We start from the raw sequence: 18,585 nt of genomic DNA on the forward strand, positions 1-18,585 counted from the left end.
AAAATAGATGACTCAACTTTGTACTAAACTTTGGGTCATCTATTTTGGAACGGAGGGAGTATTAGGGAGCACCCGCAAGGAGATATGACTGAAGGCAAGATGGTAATTAGTACACAAGCAGCTCATGTGCAGCCTATATTGCATACACAGCGGGTGAGTTCCAGGGAGGAACGGCGCTGGTGCAAACCACCAGCAGGTTGGGTCAAGCTAAATTCGGATGGGAGTTTCATCGAAGCCAATGGCCAGACGGGGTGTGGCATGATCCTACGCAATCAAGAGGGCAAGATTATATTCTCCGACGCTTGCACCAGCGCTCTAGAAGCTGAATTGTCTGCATGCAAAGAAGGCCTGGACCTGGCGCTCCATAGGTCCCAGCTACCTGTTGTTTTGGAGATGGACTGCTGTTTTGGAGATGGACTGCTCCGAGGCAATTGCGATGATCCGGTCGCAGCAAGGTGATCGTTCAAGATATATGGCTGTAGTGCGTGAGATTCAGTCCCTGATGTCTGAAAGAGAGGTTGTATTAAGCTTAGCTAGTCGCTCACAGAATAAAGTTAGTCATAGCCTTGCGGCTTATGGACGTAGTACACCACGTACGGCGGTGTGGCTAGGCTCGGGTACGGAGGAGACTGAAGTTGTGTATGAGCGACATCCCACCCTAAGTTAATATAAGCTCTCTTTTTCCTCACAAAAAAAAAAAGCAACTTGGGTATGAAGGTGTACATCAGCATCACATTTTTTATTGTTCCAATACAAAATTACAATGGAACTGGCACACAGCTATAGATCTCGCACCAGGGTGTCAGGAAAATAAAAAATAAAAACATGCTCTACCTAGCAAGATACTAGCAGGATACAGTGATGACGTGAAAGAAGATGAACAAACCTAGGCAAGAAAACAATGAACCGATGCCAAGCAGGCACTGAGCTAGTACTACTAAACAGACGCCGCCGTCCACTGCACAGAGATAGATGTGCACTGATTCCGTCAAGGGTCAGAACTAAGTTAGCTGGTGTGCTTGGTCGTGTCACCACGGAGTTTTGTCCCCTGGACCGGCAAGGATAATCTGCATTCCGGAAGGAGAAAAGTCAAGGCGTGCGCGAGATGCCACAACATGGTCGAAAAATACGAATGATCTGAGCTTACATTGCAATCGATGGCGAATCTCCGGGCGAGCATGATCGCCGAGTTGCGCTCCCTGGCCGTCTCGAAGCCCAGGACCAAGCTGAGGCCTTCCCTTGGCCGCCAGAACATCGCTTGTGGCGCAGCGTCTCCGCCACCCCTAACGCCGCATAGCTGAAGCAGAAGGATTAGATTGTGTGCCATAGCCAGTAACACGACCAGTCTTGTGATGCTGAAAGTGTTGCTATAGGATACCTGCATCGAGGACGAGTAGAATTCCCTGGCTATGACTGTCGTTCCTTTGGCAAGTCGCATCCGCAGTTTCCCGATGCATAGGACGTGGATGGAGTCAGCAGGTTGGTCGATTCCGTTCAGTTGAAGGACAACAACCTAGCATAAGGAGCAGAACAACGGCAAGTTCAAAAACATGACTTGAAGGCAGTAATTCAGTGGATAAAGCTGCTATGGTGAGCTGAGGAGTACAAGTACAAAGGCCTTGTCAAGATAGGATAGATAGCACTATTCTGTTTTCCTTGTTCTACAGGAATATGGTTTGTCGACATAAAATCAGTAGATGACATGCCAATAGGTAAGTTGTGCCATGGGCATCAAAACAGTTGAGTATATAAGATAAGTAAAGATCATACATTGTATGGAAGATGGCAAGCACATCACACAGAAATAGTAATGGCTAAGGAAGAGGTGATCATACATTGTAGTCGGTTTCGGGATTCCTTACAAGGGTCTCTACATAATCAACCAAACCTGGCGCTGTTCCATGACCAAGGTAATGTTAGCCATGTCATAACCATGAAAGCAGCTTAACTTTGTCAGATAACCATATGCAAACAAACGAACAAACCAGGGTCTAGTGGGCCAGCAGTCTTTGCCACAGAGGTTTCACCACCAAGGTTAACCTCAGCTTGCAGGTACCGCCCTACGTCATGAGGTTCTGGAGCATATACTAGCTTTGTGGCACCTAAAAATTTCCAGTGGCAACAAATATTTTAGAAAGAATGTTATCTGTAGAAACTAGAGTTTTTGTAGGATGAAGATAGTCCTACCGGAAATGATTTCCTTCTTGTGTCCCTTGGGCTGTATACGGAACCATTGTACTGAACTATTTGATAAACCCACATCATTCCGGACAACTACCCGCAGCATTGAGCCTAAGCTTTCGAGACCCTCCAACTCACATGAGGGCACGCCATTTTCCTTAAAACTTTGGTGCAACTCCAACTAAAGATAACAGATCAAGATAACTCTATATAAGTGCAATGAGAAAGACACAAACTGAAGTCACCAAATGCAGAACATGTAAGCCATACCTCTTTTAAAAGATGAGCAGAACTTGAAGATATCTCAGCATATTGATCACGTAGAACATAGATCTCACTTTTTATGTCCATTGCCTACAAAGGTATTAAAAGGCTCTAAATATATTTGACGTTGTATAAAATCCATATAATCACATAAGTATGCCATATATACACAACACAACACAATTAGCCTATGAAGTCTACCTTGCTGGGGCAATGCAGCATCTTGACTCTCCGTGCTTCTTGAACTTTTTCCCTAAGTTCATCCACATCCTTACATATTTCAAACAGAAAAAATATGTAAATGTGCACAGTTCAGCTGGAAATAGAAGGAACTTTACATAAGAAAACGCATCAATCTCTTAACATACATGGAAGGTATGACAGACAGGAAACTGGGAGCGGTTCAAGGCCAAAAGCACCAACTAATAGAATGAGAAACACGGCAACAAAAACAGAACAGAGAAGTAATGCCCCGAGATAAATGAGTTATGGTTCAGACAAGATTCAGTGAATTAAGTGATGGACATTGCATTTTAGAAACATCATGCTGCTGAACCACAGCAGTTCTGTCTGTGTATAGAGAATGCTTATATCTGTACAAACAGTTGGGCAGGAAGATATTAAAAATTGAGGAAAGTGTCAAAGTACAGCATCTGGACAAGCAAGCAATAAAAGCAAAGTTAGGCAGGAAGATCTGTTGCTGTATGATGCAGTACGTAGAAGGTTGCATAGTCAAATTAAAAAAATAAACTACCACTGGTTTTGAACAGAAAAACTGTACAGAAGTCAACGGGAGGAATTGTATATGACATAAATAAAAGAATATATAAGGAATACAGATTCAGGCATAAGTTCCAGGTAAGCATGGTACTAAAGTACAGAAAACAAGATAATATGGTGCTCATATAATTATATACAATTTACCTGCTTCCCAATTCTTTGTGAACTGTTCTCTTTCTCTTTAAGTACTTTTTGAACTCTTTGTACAGCAGCTCTAGCATTTTCAATCTCCATGCGGGCATTAGTTCGTTCTTCGTCAACAATTCTCCTAGCATCTTCAGAAGCCTACGAACGATACAGAAAGAGTGATGTGTGGAAATGAAGAAATGGGAATATACCAAGATTAAGCATACTTGATATGGATAAATGATGTTTATAAAAAATACTAAAACGACGCGCCAATCCAAGAGGAATTGGGACATGCTTTACGCACAAATCATTGCCATCATGTTATTTTCTGAACCATGGTAAGAAAATCAGGCAGAACTCCTAAAAATTTGCTGTTCAACAAACCATCGGCAGGCCCCTGAAATTTTATTGTGCATTTGGAAGAAAAGAACACCATTTCAAATTTGTAGTACTGTGTGATAGTCTGTTTCTGAAGTCCCAACAAAGGCAAAACTTCAGCTTGGCTTGCTTAATCATGGCAGATAATTTACATTTAAAAGAAGGAACTAAGTTTTCCTTCAAAGCCAGTAGCAAGCAGGGAAAATGCACATGTCATTTGATAGTACATTGTAAACAGAGAACGCAGAATGGCTCATGGTACTAAAATGTGCTTACAAAGGTTCATAGAATAAAGATACTTCCAAAGTACAAGGATTAACTCACCAGTTTCAGTGAAGTCGCTATTCTCGTGACCTCGGTTTTCTGCTGAAGCAACTCATTTTCTCTTTTGGACAGCTGAACTGCTAAAATATCCACCTATAGAAAGTATCAAACTATTAAAGTGCTCACAAACAAAGGGATCATTTAGGCATATATATTTAGCTGGAGACTTCTTTTAAGAAACCATAATGGTAAGTTTAGAACATTTGCAACGTCATTAAAGATACTCTAAAAACACACCGAGGAACAATAATCCTTCACGAGGCTGTAAATATGGTTCAAAAGAAGAAAAACCAACCATAGATACTGATTCCTCAATTTCATCCTTATATTTGCCAGCTACTTGACCTCTCAGTGACTCCAATACACTCTTTAGATTCTTCAGAAGGACGTCTCGCTCCAATAAAGCCACTTGTTTACATTTAACCTGAGAGTTAAAGCCACTGCAATAATTTAAGGTCTGAACTAACTGAACCAATTGCTAAATGAGTGTTCAGGAATCAGGAAGACCCATACCTCATTAGACAATAATGTGGCAGTACTGAGGCCCTTCTCAAATTTCATTGCGAGCTCGCGGACTGAAAGACGCTGACGCCGATCAAGCAGATCTGCTGTCTCTTTGGCAACAGACTCCTTAAGTGATGGCGTTTCTGGCTCATCTGCAAATTTGATGACTATCCCATTCGAACCATTCTTGTAGGTAGGAAATTTATTTCTGATGACATTTACTGGGCGCAACGGCCCAGACCAGTTGTTCTGACCCTGCGTCTTCCGCCGAAAATCAAGAGTTGATGCCCGAGTCATCGATAAGTAATTCTCACCCCTAATTCCAAAAAAAAAACAAGCGTCAGTATATCAAAAGATCACTGTTTGACACAATTACATCATTGGTGAAAATGATCCATACATCACCGTTTTCTGTTTTACTGAGCCGTCAACAAACATAAAAGATGGAAAAAAGGAACACAAAAAATAACGCCGAAATAAAAATTGTCAAACTGCAGCATGGAAGCTGATGAAAAGGCAGAAGCAAGTGGAAGAGTTCTCCCCTCCAAAAGAAAGAGAACAAAAGCCATACAAGTTCATCAAGCCTTGTGCATGTGCTACTACCAACCCTCAAGTGTTGCAGTTATAATCATCGCAAGATCGTACAGGATCACCCACTAAACTCAGGACTACAGACCTGCATTAGAAGCAACTGGGATCAGGAGAAGCAACTAACTTTTGCATGAATGTCTTAAATTGCACTAGACAGGACAGCGAGATGGCAGATAGTACAACTCCCCTGTACACTTGCAATGGTCAACGGGAATCATAAGGTTAGTTAACCAAAAAGGACAGCTAAAGATGCCTGGAGTGGAGGCTAATGTTGTTAATACGCAGGAGTACAAGGCTGATTCTGGTTACATTCTGTTCAAACAGCTAAATCAAGGAAAAATTATTCGGTGTCAGTTTAATTGTGGCATCGTGTACATGAATAAAAATACTGACCTTCCAACAGCAATAACAGAAGAAACTGAGTGTGGATTTAATATCCAGTATTCTTAGTTGTTGAAAAACACATAGTGCGTTAAGTTTTTGCAATAGTTAGTCCAGTTAATTTCTCCTGGGTATAAAATCCACACTCAGTTTCTCAAACTAAAAATGCATTATCGACTTCATAGGACACCTGTAGACTGTAGTGTAAGAAAATTGAAATCTAAGCGCGCCTTGGCTCTTAATTTGCGCCTCTTTCTTGTGCTACTAGTACTACTAGGTTGTATTGCTAACCACCCACCCACCCACTCCACGGAAAAGCGAGACTGTAATTTGCTACTACTCCAAGACCCAATGGAACAACATTTGCTTAAAGATTTCGGCAGCTACGCCTCCAACGGAGCACGGACAAAATTATACTGACTTTGGTTGAAAATAAGAAAAAAAAATAGGAAAAGGCACCACAGCGAAAAAAGAAACAGAGCAAAAAGAACAAAGACAAAACTTTCAACCTCCCGTCCCAAGCAGGCGGCGGTTCAAAAACGACGGGAAATCAAACGAGAAACACCAGGAACACGCTCCAGACAGAGAAAGGGGAGCTGCTTACCAGAGCGCCAACCCTCGCCCGAATGCGGCGGCGCTCGGAGTCGGAGTCGGAGCCGTCTGCTCTGCCCAGGTCAAACGGCGCTCCCGGATCTCGCACTCGCAGCACCCGCCCGCGCTGCTGGCGCGCGCATTGGGGGCTCGATTCGGCGAGGGGGGAGCGTCGCGGGGAACGTGGAGCGAATCTGGAGAGACTTTCGCGGTGGGTTTTTGGTGCAATAAAAATGGGAGGGAGGTTTATCTCTCTCTCTCTCTGGTCTCTCTGCTCTGCGCGGTCTTCGCTCTCCTCGTGCTCCCTGTCTCCTCGGCTGGCAAACAGGGAAGGAAGGGAAGGGAGGAGAGCGGGTGCGAGCTTTGAATTGAATGCCCTCTTTCGAGGGGGGTGGGGGGATCCTTTCTGCTTCTGTGCACGTTGCCTCCTATGCACATGGACGAAAACTATGCGGGTTTGACACGTGCCAGGTGCTATGGCAGTAGTACGGAGCTAAAACCACGACAAGTACTCTCTCTGTAAATTAATATAAAAGCGTTTAGATCACTGATTTAGTGGTCTAAACACTCTTATATTAGTTTACAGAGGGAGTAATTTGGAACGGAGGAAGTAGTTTGCTGCTGACACCATTCTAGTTTGGCAGTTTCAGATGAAAAAATCCTGCTTAAACTTGATCGTCCGTGTAAACATCTTTTAAAGAAAATTGTATACAAAAAGATCCTGCTTACACAAGAAATGCTATACAGTCCGTTTGTCAGGGAACCAATCCTGGCGGACGCCCTTCCCGCCGTTCGATCTGGCAGAACGGATCTTGGCGCAAATCGAGCGCGCTTGGGAGACTCGAACTTGCGCCCTCTTACACGAGGGCTATGCACACTCATAGTAACTTCAATGGAGCGATCCATTTTGTTCGTTTGGGTCATTCGAACACAAAAGTTGGCCCAACGGGACGATCTAAACGGACGCGGGTGTCTGCCTGCTGTCCATTTATCATCCCTCCCGACCCAAACTGAACACAAAAATGGGCCACAAATGGTTCGTGCGGACAAAAGCGAGCGCTCTCGTCTGTTGCCTCCCTCTCGTGTCCGTCCCTGGACCCACATATCAGTGACCGAGCGAGAAAACCACCACAGCCGCGACCCCCACCCCACATCCGCCTCCTCCCACAGCCGTACCAGCAGCAACTCCCTGTCGGCGGCGATGCATCTCTTCTCGGGCGGCGGCGGCCGCGACCCCCACCCCGCCTCCGCCTCCTCCTCCTCCCGCCGAGTCCTCTAGCTCACCGCCGCCTGCTTCTTCTTCCTCATCGCCTTCCTCCGCCTAAACTTCCCCTCCTCCCAGTCCACCGCGCCGTCCCCCGCCGGCCCTCGCGCTCGCCTCACCCCGCAAGCCGGCCCTCCGCCGCGGCCGCCGTCGCCGCCAGGGACCTCTACACCGGATCCAATTCGATGACGTGAACGGCGGCGCGTGGAAGCAGGGGTGGGCTGTGGCAACTCCGCCCGCCCACCTCGATCTCGTATGCTCCCAGTGCAGGCTGTGGCGACGGAGGAAAGCGGCGGCGCCGGTAGGAAATTTGCATCTTGCTTGTCCGTTTTGGGTCATCCACAAGTGGCGCGTTGGGTGCATCCGCGGACCGTGTGTGTCCGTCTCATGTTCGCTAGGCAGACAGGCGACCCAAACGGACAAAAAACGGACAAAATCTGTGTCCGTTTGGGTCACCCCGTTGGAGTTGCTCTCACTGCTTGGGGTCAAGCGGAGTTTGTGAAGACCTGCACTCAAACACCTTTTATGTATTTGAGTTAATTTGATTTTTAGTTTGTTATTTATTTATTTATTAAATCAATAATCCAGAAATTTTTTCATTTTTTGAGAGAACAGAAATCCCTACTTTTAGAGGGATTTTTTCCCCTAAGCTTGTCATGTGCACTTATTTATTATAAGTAGCATGATAATTTATTGTTCTATTGAAACCATGCCATTTTTGTCTTCCAAAACATGGCATTTTTATTACTATAGCATGGTATTTTAATAATTAATAACATTGCATTTTATTAACAATAGGAAGAGAGATTTATTATTAAGAGCATGGCATTTTTAGTAATTGATAACGTAGCATTTTTATTATTAGGAGGACTGTAGTTTTATTACTAGCATGATGGAAGTTTTATTTATCAAGAGCATGGAATTTTTATTATTGTTGCCATGGCATTGGCATTTTTATTATCAGGAGGATGCCAGTTTTATTAGTAAGTGGATGGCAATTTCATTTTTATTGGCATGGTATTTCTTATCATCATAGTAAATTATAAATTAGCAAAATAGTTGTGTTATAAAGTGGCATGGCAATTTTCATATTTCAGAGAATGGCATTCTATGAATTTAAGTTTTCTTTCTCTTTTATAAAAAAATGTGCATTCTTTTTGTTCATGCCATTTTTATCTAGAGGATGGCAGATATAAAGTTTAGCATGACAATTTTACTTTTCTAGATGACACTTCCTTTTTCTATCATACATATTTTAAATTTATAAATTAGAGGAATGGCGGTTTTATAAAGTAGCATGGCATTTTTCATAATTCAAAGCATGACATTTGAAATTTTAGGTTTTCTCTGTTTTTTTCAGAAAAGTTTTTTCTCTTCATGGCATCTTTTAAATAAAAAAATTTAACTGACCCTTCGGTCCAATAGGGGGTTTGCCCTGGCCTGCCCCCTAGCGAATGATCAGCGATGAGGAAACATTCACTGGGAGCTACTCCCCCTGGCAAACGAAATTGTTCGATAGGAGGAATGCACCGGCAATCAGTCTCCGGATATTCGGATCCTATATATGGGTGCAAATTTATGTACTCCCTCCGTCCTTTAAAGAGTGTACTTCCAACTTTGTTGGAGGGTCAAACTATCTCAATGTTTGACCGAGTTTGTGTAAAAATATATCAATGTTTATGAAACCAAATAGATATATGATGAAAATATATTTTATCATGAATCTAATGTTATTAATTTGATGGCATAATTGTTGGTGCATTATTATATAAATACGGTCAAACATAAAAAGGTTTGATTTTCCAATAAAGTTGAAAGTACAATTTTTAAAGGACGGAGGGAGTATGTGGGTGGTACTTTATCTCGGTTGATGGTGCTTTACGTTTGCTCCTCCGGTGAAGTGCGCTAAAACCAGCTCCTTCGTGTAGGTGCTTCATCCATTTAAGCTTGTGTTGTATCCTTTTTCCATCACAATGACTATATATCACTCCCTTTATGGGACGGAATGTGTAGTTTACTGAATTATTTTTGGATAAACTGATTTTATGGAAGAAGGAATGGATGGAGGAGGCAGAAAATTAAGGAAGAAGAAAGAAGGGCCTTCGTTGAATCTTAATCTAATCACCAAAAGTTTAACTTATCCAGATAAACTTTCAAACAAGTTAAGTCGGTCCTTCTATAAAACTAGCTAAGAATCCACAGGAAACGATAGCAATGTGTTATTTGGACTCAACAGGCGTGTAAGCTGCTCGTGCCTTTGCCAACAGCGCGTAGAAGTGCACTCACGGTGTATAAACATGGTGTGAGTCACACGCACCCTTTGCTGCAGTAAAATCTAGAAAAAATACTAAAGAAATTTTTATTGATTCTTTTTGCAACAAACAATGAAGTGTGTTTTACACGCGTGCAATTTTTTATGATGGAATGACATTCATGGGTTCTAAAGAAACCAATGCTTCAAAAAAAACAGTCTATTTGAAGCATTGGTGTTTTTCTGATCTCCACGAATGTCATCTTGCATGCACTGAAACACACATCAATTTTTACTACCAAATAATTCAGATTTTTATAGTAAAAGAAAATAGATTTAGGGCTTCTTTGGATCATAGGATTAGAAAACATAGGAATTCAAAAACACGGGAATTTGATGGGATTGCAGGTGCAAAACTGAGGATTGCAAAACGAAGAAAAAACTGTAGGAATGATCATTTGGATGAAACTCGGGAAAAACACAGAAAAAGTGCCTCAATCCTACACAATCAGTGTAAAAAAGAGGTTAAAGTTTGATGTTGAATTCCTATAGGATTGAGGTGTACAAATGCAATCCATAAAAAAAATTAGGAGTCATTCCTTTTTTGAGGGCTTTCTTAGGAGGAAAATCCAATGGATTGGAATCCTACAATATTTCTATGAAAATCCTTCAATCCAAAGAGGCTGTTAACTGTAACAAAGGGCACATGTGAGCTCGAACTCACAAACATATCTCTTTTTTATGCATTATTAACACCATCAAATCATGGCAGAGTAGTCCTAACGACGGCGAAGAACGCTCATAGGGGTAAATGTATGGGAGCAACCTCAATTGTACCATAAAAAGAAAAAAGAAAAAACAGCCAGAGGCAACGGCCGGGCACAGAAGATCCACGGCGGGAGTCGTGGCACTGAGCAGGTCAGGCGCGCGTAGTGCGATCCGGACCGAGCAGGTGCAGCCGACGCCACGACCCAGGAACCGCGGACCAGCCCAGGCCCTGATCGCGCGCCGCTCCCGAGATTCCCTCCGCGTTGCAGCGTGATCCGTCGGATCACGATCGCACGGGCGAGGATCGCCTCGTGGAGCGTCAGAAAAGGAATTCCGCGTCCATTCCGTTGATGGCGGGCTCGACAACGGGGACCCTCCACCCGCCCCTCCCAACGGTGGTGACCGACCGCGACACTCCGTTGGAAGCCGTTGGGACTCGCCATTCTCTTCCCTCTTGTTTTCTTTCCCTTTTGCCTCTCTTCCTCACGCGCCGTCGTCGCCCATTTCAAATTTGCGTTATTTTATCAATCAGGACGCTGATTACGAAATGGACGCACTAACCCACACTCACGTCGCTGCAGCTCGTACGCACTCACACGTCTAGAGTTGTCATCAAACTTCAAGAGCAAGAGTAGGGCATCTTCAATGGAATGGTAATCCGTAAATTTCGTTTCGCATCCGTCCACGGCAGAAGGATCAGTCCGCATATACAGATGCGGGAGTCCGCTATTCAACCGTAACTACATATATTTCAAACTATTTTCAATAAATTGGGTGAAATTTATGCAAACACGTGCAGATTTTATATAAACATGAGGGATTTCATACAAACCGAATGAAAACAATGATGTTTTGAACATATTTTAACAAAAAAGATAAACTATGTGTACGTACGTCGTGCGGAGCTCCGCTCCCACGACACGGATACACTACATTAGTTATGGCGGGCCGTGGTGGATCCCTTTGTCTTCCTTATGTCCGACAGCCCCGAAGGTATATGCTTCAGCGCAAGGGTGGTTCACTTCCCCACCGCTTATCGGAGTGGAACCGTCGGTTGATGCTTCAGCCGGAGGGGAAGGGGCGCCTCCGCTTCCGGGAAGCCCAGACGGCGGCCAACGATGTTTTACACTGAAGAAAAACCGGGCAAGACACCAGCTGCGTGCACCGGGGTCGCCTCGGTGGTGGCCTTCCTGAGATCCAAATGGCGGTTGCCTATCGTGTTCAATTTTTCCTCAATGTTGGCGGCGGACGCACTGGCCACACCGACTCGTCGATCTCTACGCAGCCGACTTCTTTCTCTGCCAACAAGGCACGGGTACGCGCACATTGACGGTGGATGGCGCAGTCGTAGGCACGGGAGGGGCGGTACGACGTGGCGGCGTCCACGATAGCGACGATGCCTGTGTCGTCGTGCTCCCCTTTGTGCCAGCTTGGAGTAACTCGCCATTCCTCCGCGAGCTGGCTTGGAGCGGCGAGTTGCTGAAGGAGCGGTACGACGCGGCGTCGTCCACGGTAGCGACGATACCTATGCCGCCGTGCTCCCCGTTGTGCCGGCTTGGAGTAACTCGCCACTCCTCCGCGAGCTAGCTTGGAGCGGCGAGTTGCTGAACTACGCGCCGGTTTGAGACAGCAACCTGCTTCGTCGAGCCAGGCGAGGGAGGTGGAGCAGGGAGCTGCCTAACCCATATCCGGCGGGCTCGGCGGGTCACCCAACCGGCTTTTATGCCGGAGAACTGATCTTCCTGCTCGTTGGATGCCATGAAAAGGGTGGAGAAAATGGTGGAAGAAGGAGATGGGGAGCGACGGAGTGGTGCGATTTTTGTCTGACGTCTAGCCTTGCTTAAATAGAGGGCGGTGTTGGGGAACGCGGTATTTTAAAAAAATTCCTACGATCACGCAAGATCTTGTTGGGGAACATAGTAATTTCAAAAAAATTCCTACGCACACACAAGATCATGGTGATGCATAGCAACGAGAGGGAAGAGTATCGTCCATGTACCCTCATAGACCATAAGCGGAAGCGTTATGAGAACGCGGTTGATGTAGTCGAACATCTTCACGATCCGACCGATCCAAGTACCGAATGCACGGCATCTCCGAGTTCAGCACACGTTCAGCTCGATGACGTCCCACAAACTCCGATCCAGCAGAGCTTCACGGGAGAGTTCTGTCAGCACGACGGCGTGTTGACATGTTGATGTTGCTACCGACGCAGGGCTTCGCCTAAGCACCGCTACGATATGATCGAGGTGGATTATAATGGAGGGGGCACCGCACATGGCTAAGGGATCAATGATCAACTTGTGTGTTCTAGGGTGCCCCCCTGCCCCGTATATAAAGGAGCAAGGGGGAGGCCGACCGACACCTGTAGGGCGCGCCAGGAGGAGGAGTCCTCCTCCTAGTAGGAGTAGGACTCCCCTTTCCTACTCCTACTAGGAGGAGGAAAGGAAGGAGGAGAGGGAGAAGGAAGGAGAGGGAGGAAAAAGAGGAAAGGGGGGCCGACCCCCTAGTCCAATTCGGTTTGGGCTAGGGAGGGCACGCGCCCTGCCTCCTCTCTTCCACCACTTGGCCCATGAGGCCCATTACTTCTTCCTCGTATTCCCGTAACTCCCCGGTACCCCGAAAAATACCCGAATCACTTGAAACATTTCCGATGTCCGAATATAGTCGTTCAATATATCGATCTTTATGTCTCGACCATTTCGGGACTCCTCGTCATGTCACCGATCTCATCTGGGACTCCGAACTACCTTCGGTACATCAAATCACATAAACTCATAATACTGATCGTCACAGAACTTTAAGTGTGCGGACCCTACGGGTTCGAGAACTATGTAGACATGACCGATACATGTCTCCGGTCAATAACCAATAGCGGAATCTGGATGCTCATATTGGTTCCTACATATTCTACGAAGATCTTTATCGATCAAACCACATAACAACATACGTTGTTCCCTTTGTCATCGGTATGTTACTTGCCCGAGATTCGATCGTCGGTATCTCAATACCTAGTTCAATCTCGTTACCGGCAAGTCTCTTTACTCGTTCCGTAATACATCATCCCACAACTAACTCATTGGTTGCATTGCTTGTAAGGCTTATAGTGATGTGCATTACCGAGAGGACCCAAAGATACCTCTCCGACAATCGGAGTGACAAATCCTAATCTCGATCTACGCCAACTCAACAAGTACCATCGGAGACACCTGTAGAGCACCTTTATAATCATCCAGTTACGTTGTGACATTTGGTAGCACACAAAGTGTTCCTCCGGTATTCAGGAGTTGCATAACCTCATAGTCAGAGGAACATGTATAAGTCATGAAGAAAGAAGTAGCAACAAACTAAACGATCATCGTGCTAAGCTAATGGAATGGGTCAAGTCAATCACATCATTCTCCAATGATGTGATCCCGTTAATCAAATGACAACTCATGTATATGGCTAGGAAACTTAACCATCTTTGATTCAACGAGCTAGTCAAGTAGAGGCATACTAGTGACACTCAGTTTGTCTATGTATTCACACATGTACTAAGTTTCCGGTTAATACAATTCTAGCATGAATAATAAACATTTATCATGATATAAGGAAATAAATAATAACTTTATTATTGCCTCTAGGGCATATTTCCTTCAGATATATATAGTAGTGAAGGAAATATGCCCTAGAGGCAATAATAAAGTTATTATTTATTTCCTTATTTCATGATAAATGTTTATTATTCATGCTAGAATTGTATTAACCGGAAACATAATACATGTGTGAATACATAGACAAACAGAGTGTCACTAGTATGCCTCTACTTGACTAGCTCGTTAATCAAAGATGGTTATGTTTCCTAACCATGGACAAAGAGTTGTTATTTGATTAACGGGATCACATCATTAGGTGAATGATCTGATTGACATGACCCATTCCATTAGCTTAGCACCCGATCATTTAGTATGTTGCTATTGCTTTCTTCATGACTTATACATGTTCCTATGACTATGGGATTATGCAACTCCCGTTTGCCGGAGGAACACTTTGTGTGCTACCAAACGTCACAACGTAACTGGGTGATTATAAAGGTGCTCTACAGGTGTCTCCAAAGGTACATGTTGGGTTGGCGTATTTCGAGATTAGGATTTGTCACTCCGATTGTCGGAGAGGTATCTCTGGGCCCTCTCGGTAATGCACATCACATAAGCCTTGCAAGCATTGCAACTAATGAGTTATTTGCGAGATGATGTATTACAGAACGAGTAAAGAGACTTGCCGGTAACGAGATTGAACTAGGTATTGGATACCGACGATCGAATCTCGGGCAAGTAACATACCGATGACAAAGGGAACAACGTATGTAGTTATGCGGTCTGACCGATAAAGATCTTCGTAGAATATGTAGGAGTCAATATGGGCATCCAGGTCCCGCTATTGGTTATTGACCGGAGACGTGTCTCGGTCATGTCTACATTGTTCTCGAACCGTAGGGTCCGCACGCTTAAAGTTACGATGACAGTTTCATTATGAGTTTATGTATTTTGATGTACCGAAGGTTGTTCAGAGTCCCGGATGTGATCACGGACATGACGAGGAGTCTCGAAATGGTCGAGACATAAAGATCAATATATTGGAAGCCTATATTTGGACATCGGAATCGTTCCGGGTGAAATCGGCATTTTACCGGAGTACCGGGGGTTACCGGACCCCCCCCCCCGAGGGGTTATTGGGCCTACATGGGCCTTGAGGGAGAAGAGAGAAGGAGGCAGGAGGTGGCCGCGCGCCCCTCCCCTTCCTAGTCCGAATAGGACAAGGGAAGGGGGCGGCACCCCCCTTTTTCCTTCCCCTCTTCCTCCTCTTTCCCCCTTCTCCTTCTCCAACTAGGAAAGAAGGGAGTCCTACTCCCGGTGGGAGTAGGACTCCCCCCTGGCGCGCCTCTCCTTGGCCGGCCGCCCCTCCCCTTGGCTCCTTTATATATAGGGGCAAGGGGGCACCCTAGAACACACAAGTTGATCTTCGTGATCGTTCCTTAGCCATGTGCGGTGCCCCCCTCCATGATATTACACCTCGATCATATTGTAGCGGTGCTTAGGCGAAGCCCTGCGATGGTTAAACATCAAGATTCGTCACCACGCCATCGTGCTGACGAAACTCCTCCCCGAAGCTTTGCTGGATCGGAGCCCGGGGTGCGTCATCGAGTTGTACGTGTGTGAAGAACTCGGAGGTGCCGGAGTAACGGTGCTTGGATCGGTTGGACCGGGAAGACGTACGACTACTTCCTCTACGTTGCGTCAACGCTTCCGCTTCAGTCTACGAGGGTACGTAGACAACACTCTCCCCTCTCGTTGCTATGCATCACCATGATCTTGCGTGTGCGTAGGAATTTTTTTAAAATTACTACGTTCCCCAACAGTGGCATCCGAGCCTAGGTTTTATGGTTTGATGTTATATGCACGAGTAGAACACAAGTGAGTTGTGGGCGATATAAGTCATACTGCCTACCAGCATGTCATACTTTGGTTTGGCGGTATTGTTGGATGAAGCGGCCCGGATCGACATTACGCGTACGCTTACGCGAGACTGGTTCTACCGCCGTGCTTTGCACACAGGTGGCTGGCGGGTGTCAGTTTCTCCAACTTTAGTTGAACCGAGTGTGGCTACGCCCGGTCCTTGCGAAGGTTAAAACGGCATCAACTTGACAAACTATCGTTGTGGTTTTGATGCGTATGTAAGATTGGTTCTTGCTTAAGCCCGTAGCAGCCACGTAAAACTTGCAACAAACAAAGTAGAGGACATCTAACTTGTTTTTGCAGGGCATGTTGTGATGTGATATGGTCAAGACATGATGCTAAATTTTATTGTATGAGATGATCATGTTTTGTAACTGAGTTATCGGCAACTGGCAAGAGCCATATAGTTGTCGCTTTATTGTATGCAATGCAATCGCCCTATAATGCTTTACTTTATCACTAAGCGGTAGCGATAGTCGTAGAAGCATAAGATTGGCGAGACGACAACGATGCTACGATGGAGATCAAGGTGTCGCGCCGGTGATGATGGTGATCATGACGGTGCTTTGGAGATGGAGATCACAAGCACAAGATGATGATGGCCATATCATATCACTTATATTGATTGCATGTGATGTTTATCTTTTATGCATCTTATCTTGCTTTGATTGACGGTAGCATTATAAGATGATCTCTCACTAAATTATCAAGAAGTGTTCTCCCTGAGTATGCACCGTTGCCAAAGTTCGTCGTGCCCAGACACCACGTGATGATCGGGTGTGATAAGCTCTACGTCCATCTACAATGGGTGCAAGCCAGTTTTGCACACGCAGAATACTCAGGTTAAACTTGACGAGCCTAGCATATGCAGATATGGCCTCGGAACACGGAGACCGAAAGGTCGAGCGTGAATCATATAGTAGATATGATCAACATAATGATGTTCACCATTGAAAACTAATCCATTTCACGTGATGATCGGTTATGGTTTAGTTGATTTGGATCATGTGATCACTTAGAGGATTAGAGGGATATCTATCTAAGTGGGAGTTCTTAAGTAATATGATTAATTGAACTTAAATTTATCATGAACTTAGTCCTGGTAGTATTAGCATATCTATGTTGTAGATCAATAGCTCACGTTGTTGCTTCCCTATGTTTGTTTTTGATATGTTCCTAGAGAAAAACTATGTTGAAAGATGTTAGTAGCAATGATGCAGATTGGATCCGTGATATGAGGTTTATCCTCATTGCTGCACAGAAAAATTATGTCCTTGATGCACCGCTAGGTGACAGACCTATTGCAGGAGCAGATGCAGACATTATGAACGTTTGGCTAGCTCAATATGATGACTACTTGATAGTTTAGTGCACCATGCTTAACGGCTTAGAATTGGGACTTCAAAGACGTTTTGAACGTCATGGACCATATGAGATGTTCCAGGAGTTGAAGTTAATATTTCAAGCAAATACCCGAGTTGAGAGATATGAAGTCTCCTACAAGTTCTATAGCTACAAGATGGAGGAGAATCGCTCAAGCAGTGAGCATGTACTCAGATTGTCTGGGTACTACAATCGCTTGAATCAAGTGGGAGTTAATCTTCCAGATAAGATAGTGATTGACAGAATTCTCTAGTCACCATCACCAAGTTAGTAGAACTTCGTGATGAACTATAGTATGCAAGGGATAACGGAAACGATTCCCAAGCTCTTCGTGATGCTAAAATCGACGAAGGTAGAAATCAAGAAAAACATCAAGTGTTGATGGTAGACAAGACCACTAGTTTCAAGAAAAGGGCAAAAGGAAGAAGGGGAACTTCAAGAAGAACGGCAAGCAAGTTGCTGCTCAAGTGTAGAAACCCAAGTCTGGTCCTAAGCCTGAGACAAAGTGCTTCTACTGCAAAGGGATTGGTCACTGGAAGCGGAACTACCCCAAGTATTTAGTGGATAAGAAAGGATGGCAAAGTAAACAAAGGTATATTTGATATACATGTTATTGATGTGTACTTTACTAGTGTTCATAACAACCCCTCAGTATTTGGTACTAGTTCAGTTGCTAAGATTAGTAACTCGAAACGGGAGTTGCAGAATAAACAGAGACTAGTTAAGGGTGAAGTGACGATGTGTATTGGAAGTGGTTCCAAGATTGATATGATCATCATCGCACACTCCCTATACTTTCGGGATTAATGTTGAACCTAAATAAGTGTTATTTGGTGTTTGTGTTGAGCATAAATATGATTTGATCATATTTATTGCAATACGGTTATTCATTTAAGTTAGAGAACAATTGTTGTTCTGTTTACATGAATAAAACCTTCTATGGTCATACACACCAACAAAAATGGTTTGTTGGATCTCAATTATAATGATACACATATTCATAATATTGAAGCCAAAAGATGCAAAGTTAATAATGATAGTGCAACTTGTTTGTGGCACTGCCGTTTAGGTCATATTGGTGTAAAGCGCATGAAGAAACTCCATGCTGATGGGATTTTGGAATCACTTGATTATGAATCACTTGATGCTTGTGAACCATGTCTCTTGGGCAAGATGACTAAAACACCGTTCTCCGGAACAATGGAGCAAGCAACAGATTTGTTGGAAATCATACATACTGATGTATGTGGTCCGATGAATATCAAGGCTTGCAGCGGGTATCATTATTTTCTGACCTT

At 44.4% G+C, this 18,585-nt stretch overlaps 1 protein-coding gene across 3 annotated transcripts; it reads right to left on the reverse strand.

Moving 5' to 3' along the window:
* Positions 1-709: 709 nt before the first annotated feature.
* On the reverse strand, positions 710-6,489 carry LOC119353596 (stomatal closure-related actin-binding protein 1-like). Of its 3 annotated transcripts, none has more exons than XM_037620220.1 (14): positions 6,137-6,489; positions 5,168-5,236; positions 4,570-4,876; positions 4,352-4,480; positions 4,057-4,149; positions 3,370-3,510; positions 2,647-2,715; positions 2,452-2,535; positions 2,188-2,362; positions 1,986-2,102; positions 1,836-1,894; positions 1,379-1,513; positions 1,148-1,297; positions 710-1,067 (listed from the first exon to the last, which is right to left on the reverse strand). In XM_037620220.1, exons 3-14 carry the CDS (start codon positions 4,855-4,857, stop codon positions 1,029-1,031), a joined length of 1,479 nt encoding a protein of 492 aa, XP_037476117.1. In that variant the 5' UTR covers positions 4,858-4,876; positions 5,168-5,236; positions 6,137-6,489; the 3' UTR covers positions 710-1,028. The 3 variants fall into 3 exon arrangements, with proteins under 3 accessions (XP_037476117.1, XP_037476115.1, XP_037476116.1); XM_037620218.1 differs by having other exon boundaries at positions 5,132-5,236; XM_037620219.1 differs by lacking the exon at positions 5,168-5,236.
* Positions 6,490-18,585: the final 12,096 nt, after the last annotated feature.

Source organism: Triticum dicoccoides, chromosome 2A (genome assembly GCF_002162155.2).
Source record: "Triticum dicoccoides isolate Atlit2015 ecotype Zavitan chromosome 2A, WEW_v2.0, whole genome shotgun sequence".
Classification (NCBI taxonomy): Eukaryota; Viridiplantae; Streptophyta; class Magnoliopsida; order Poales; family Poaceae; genus Triticum; species Triticum dicoccoides.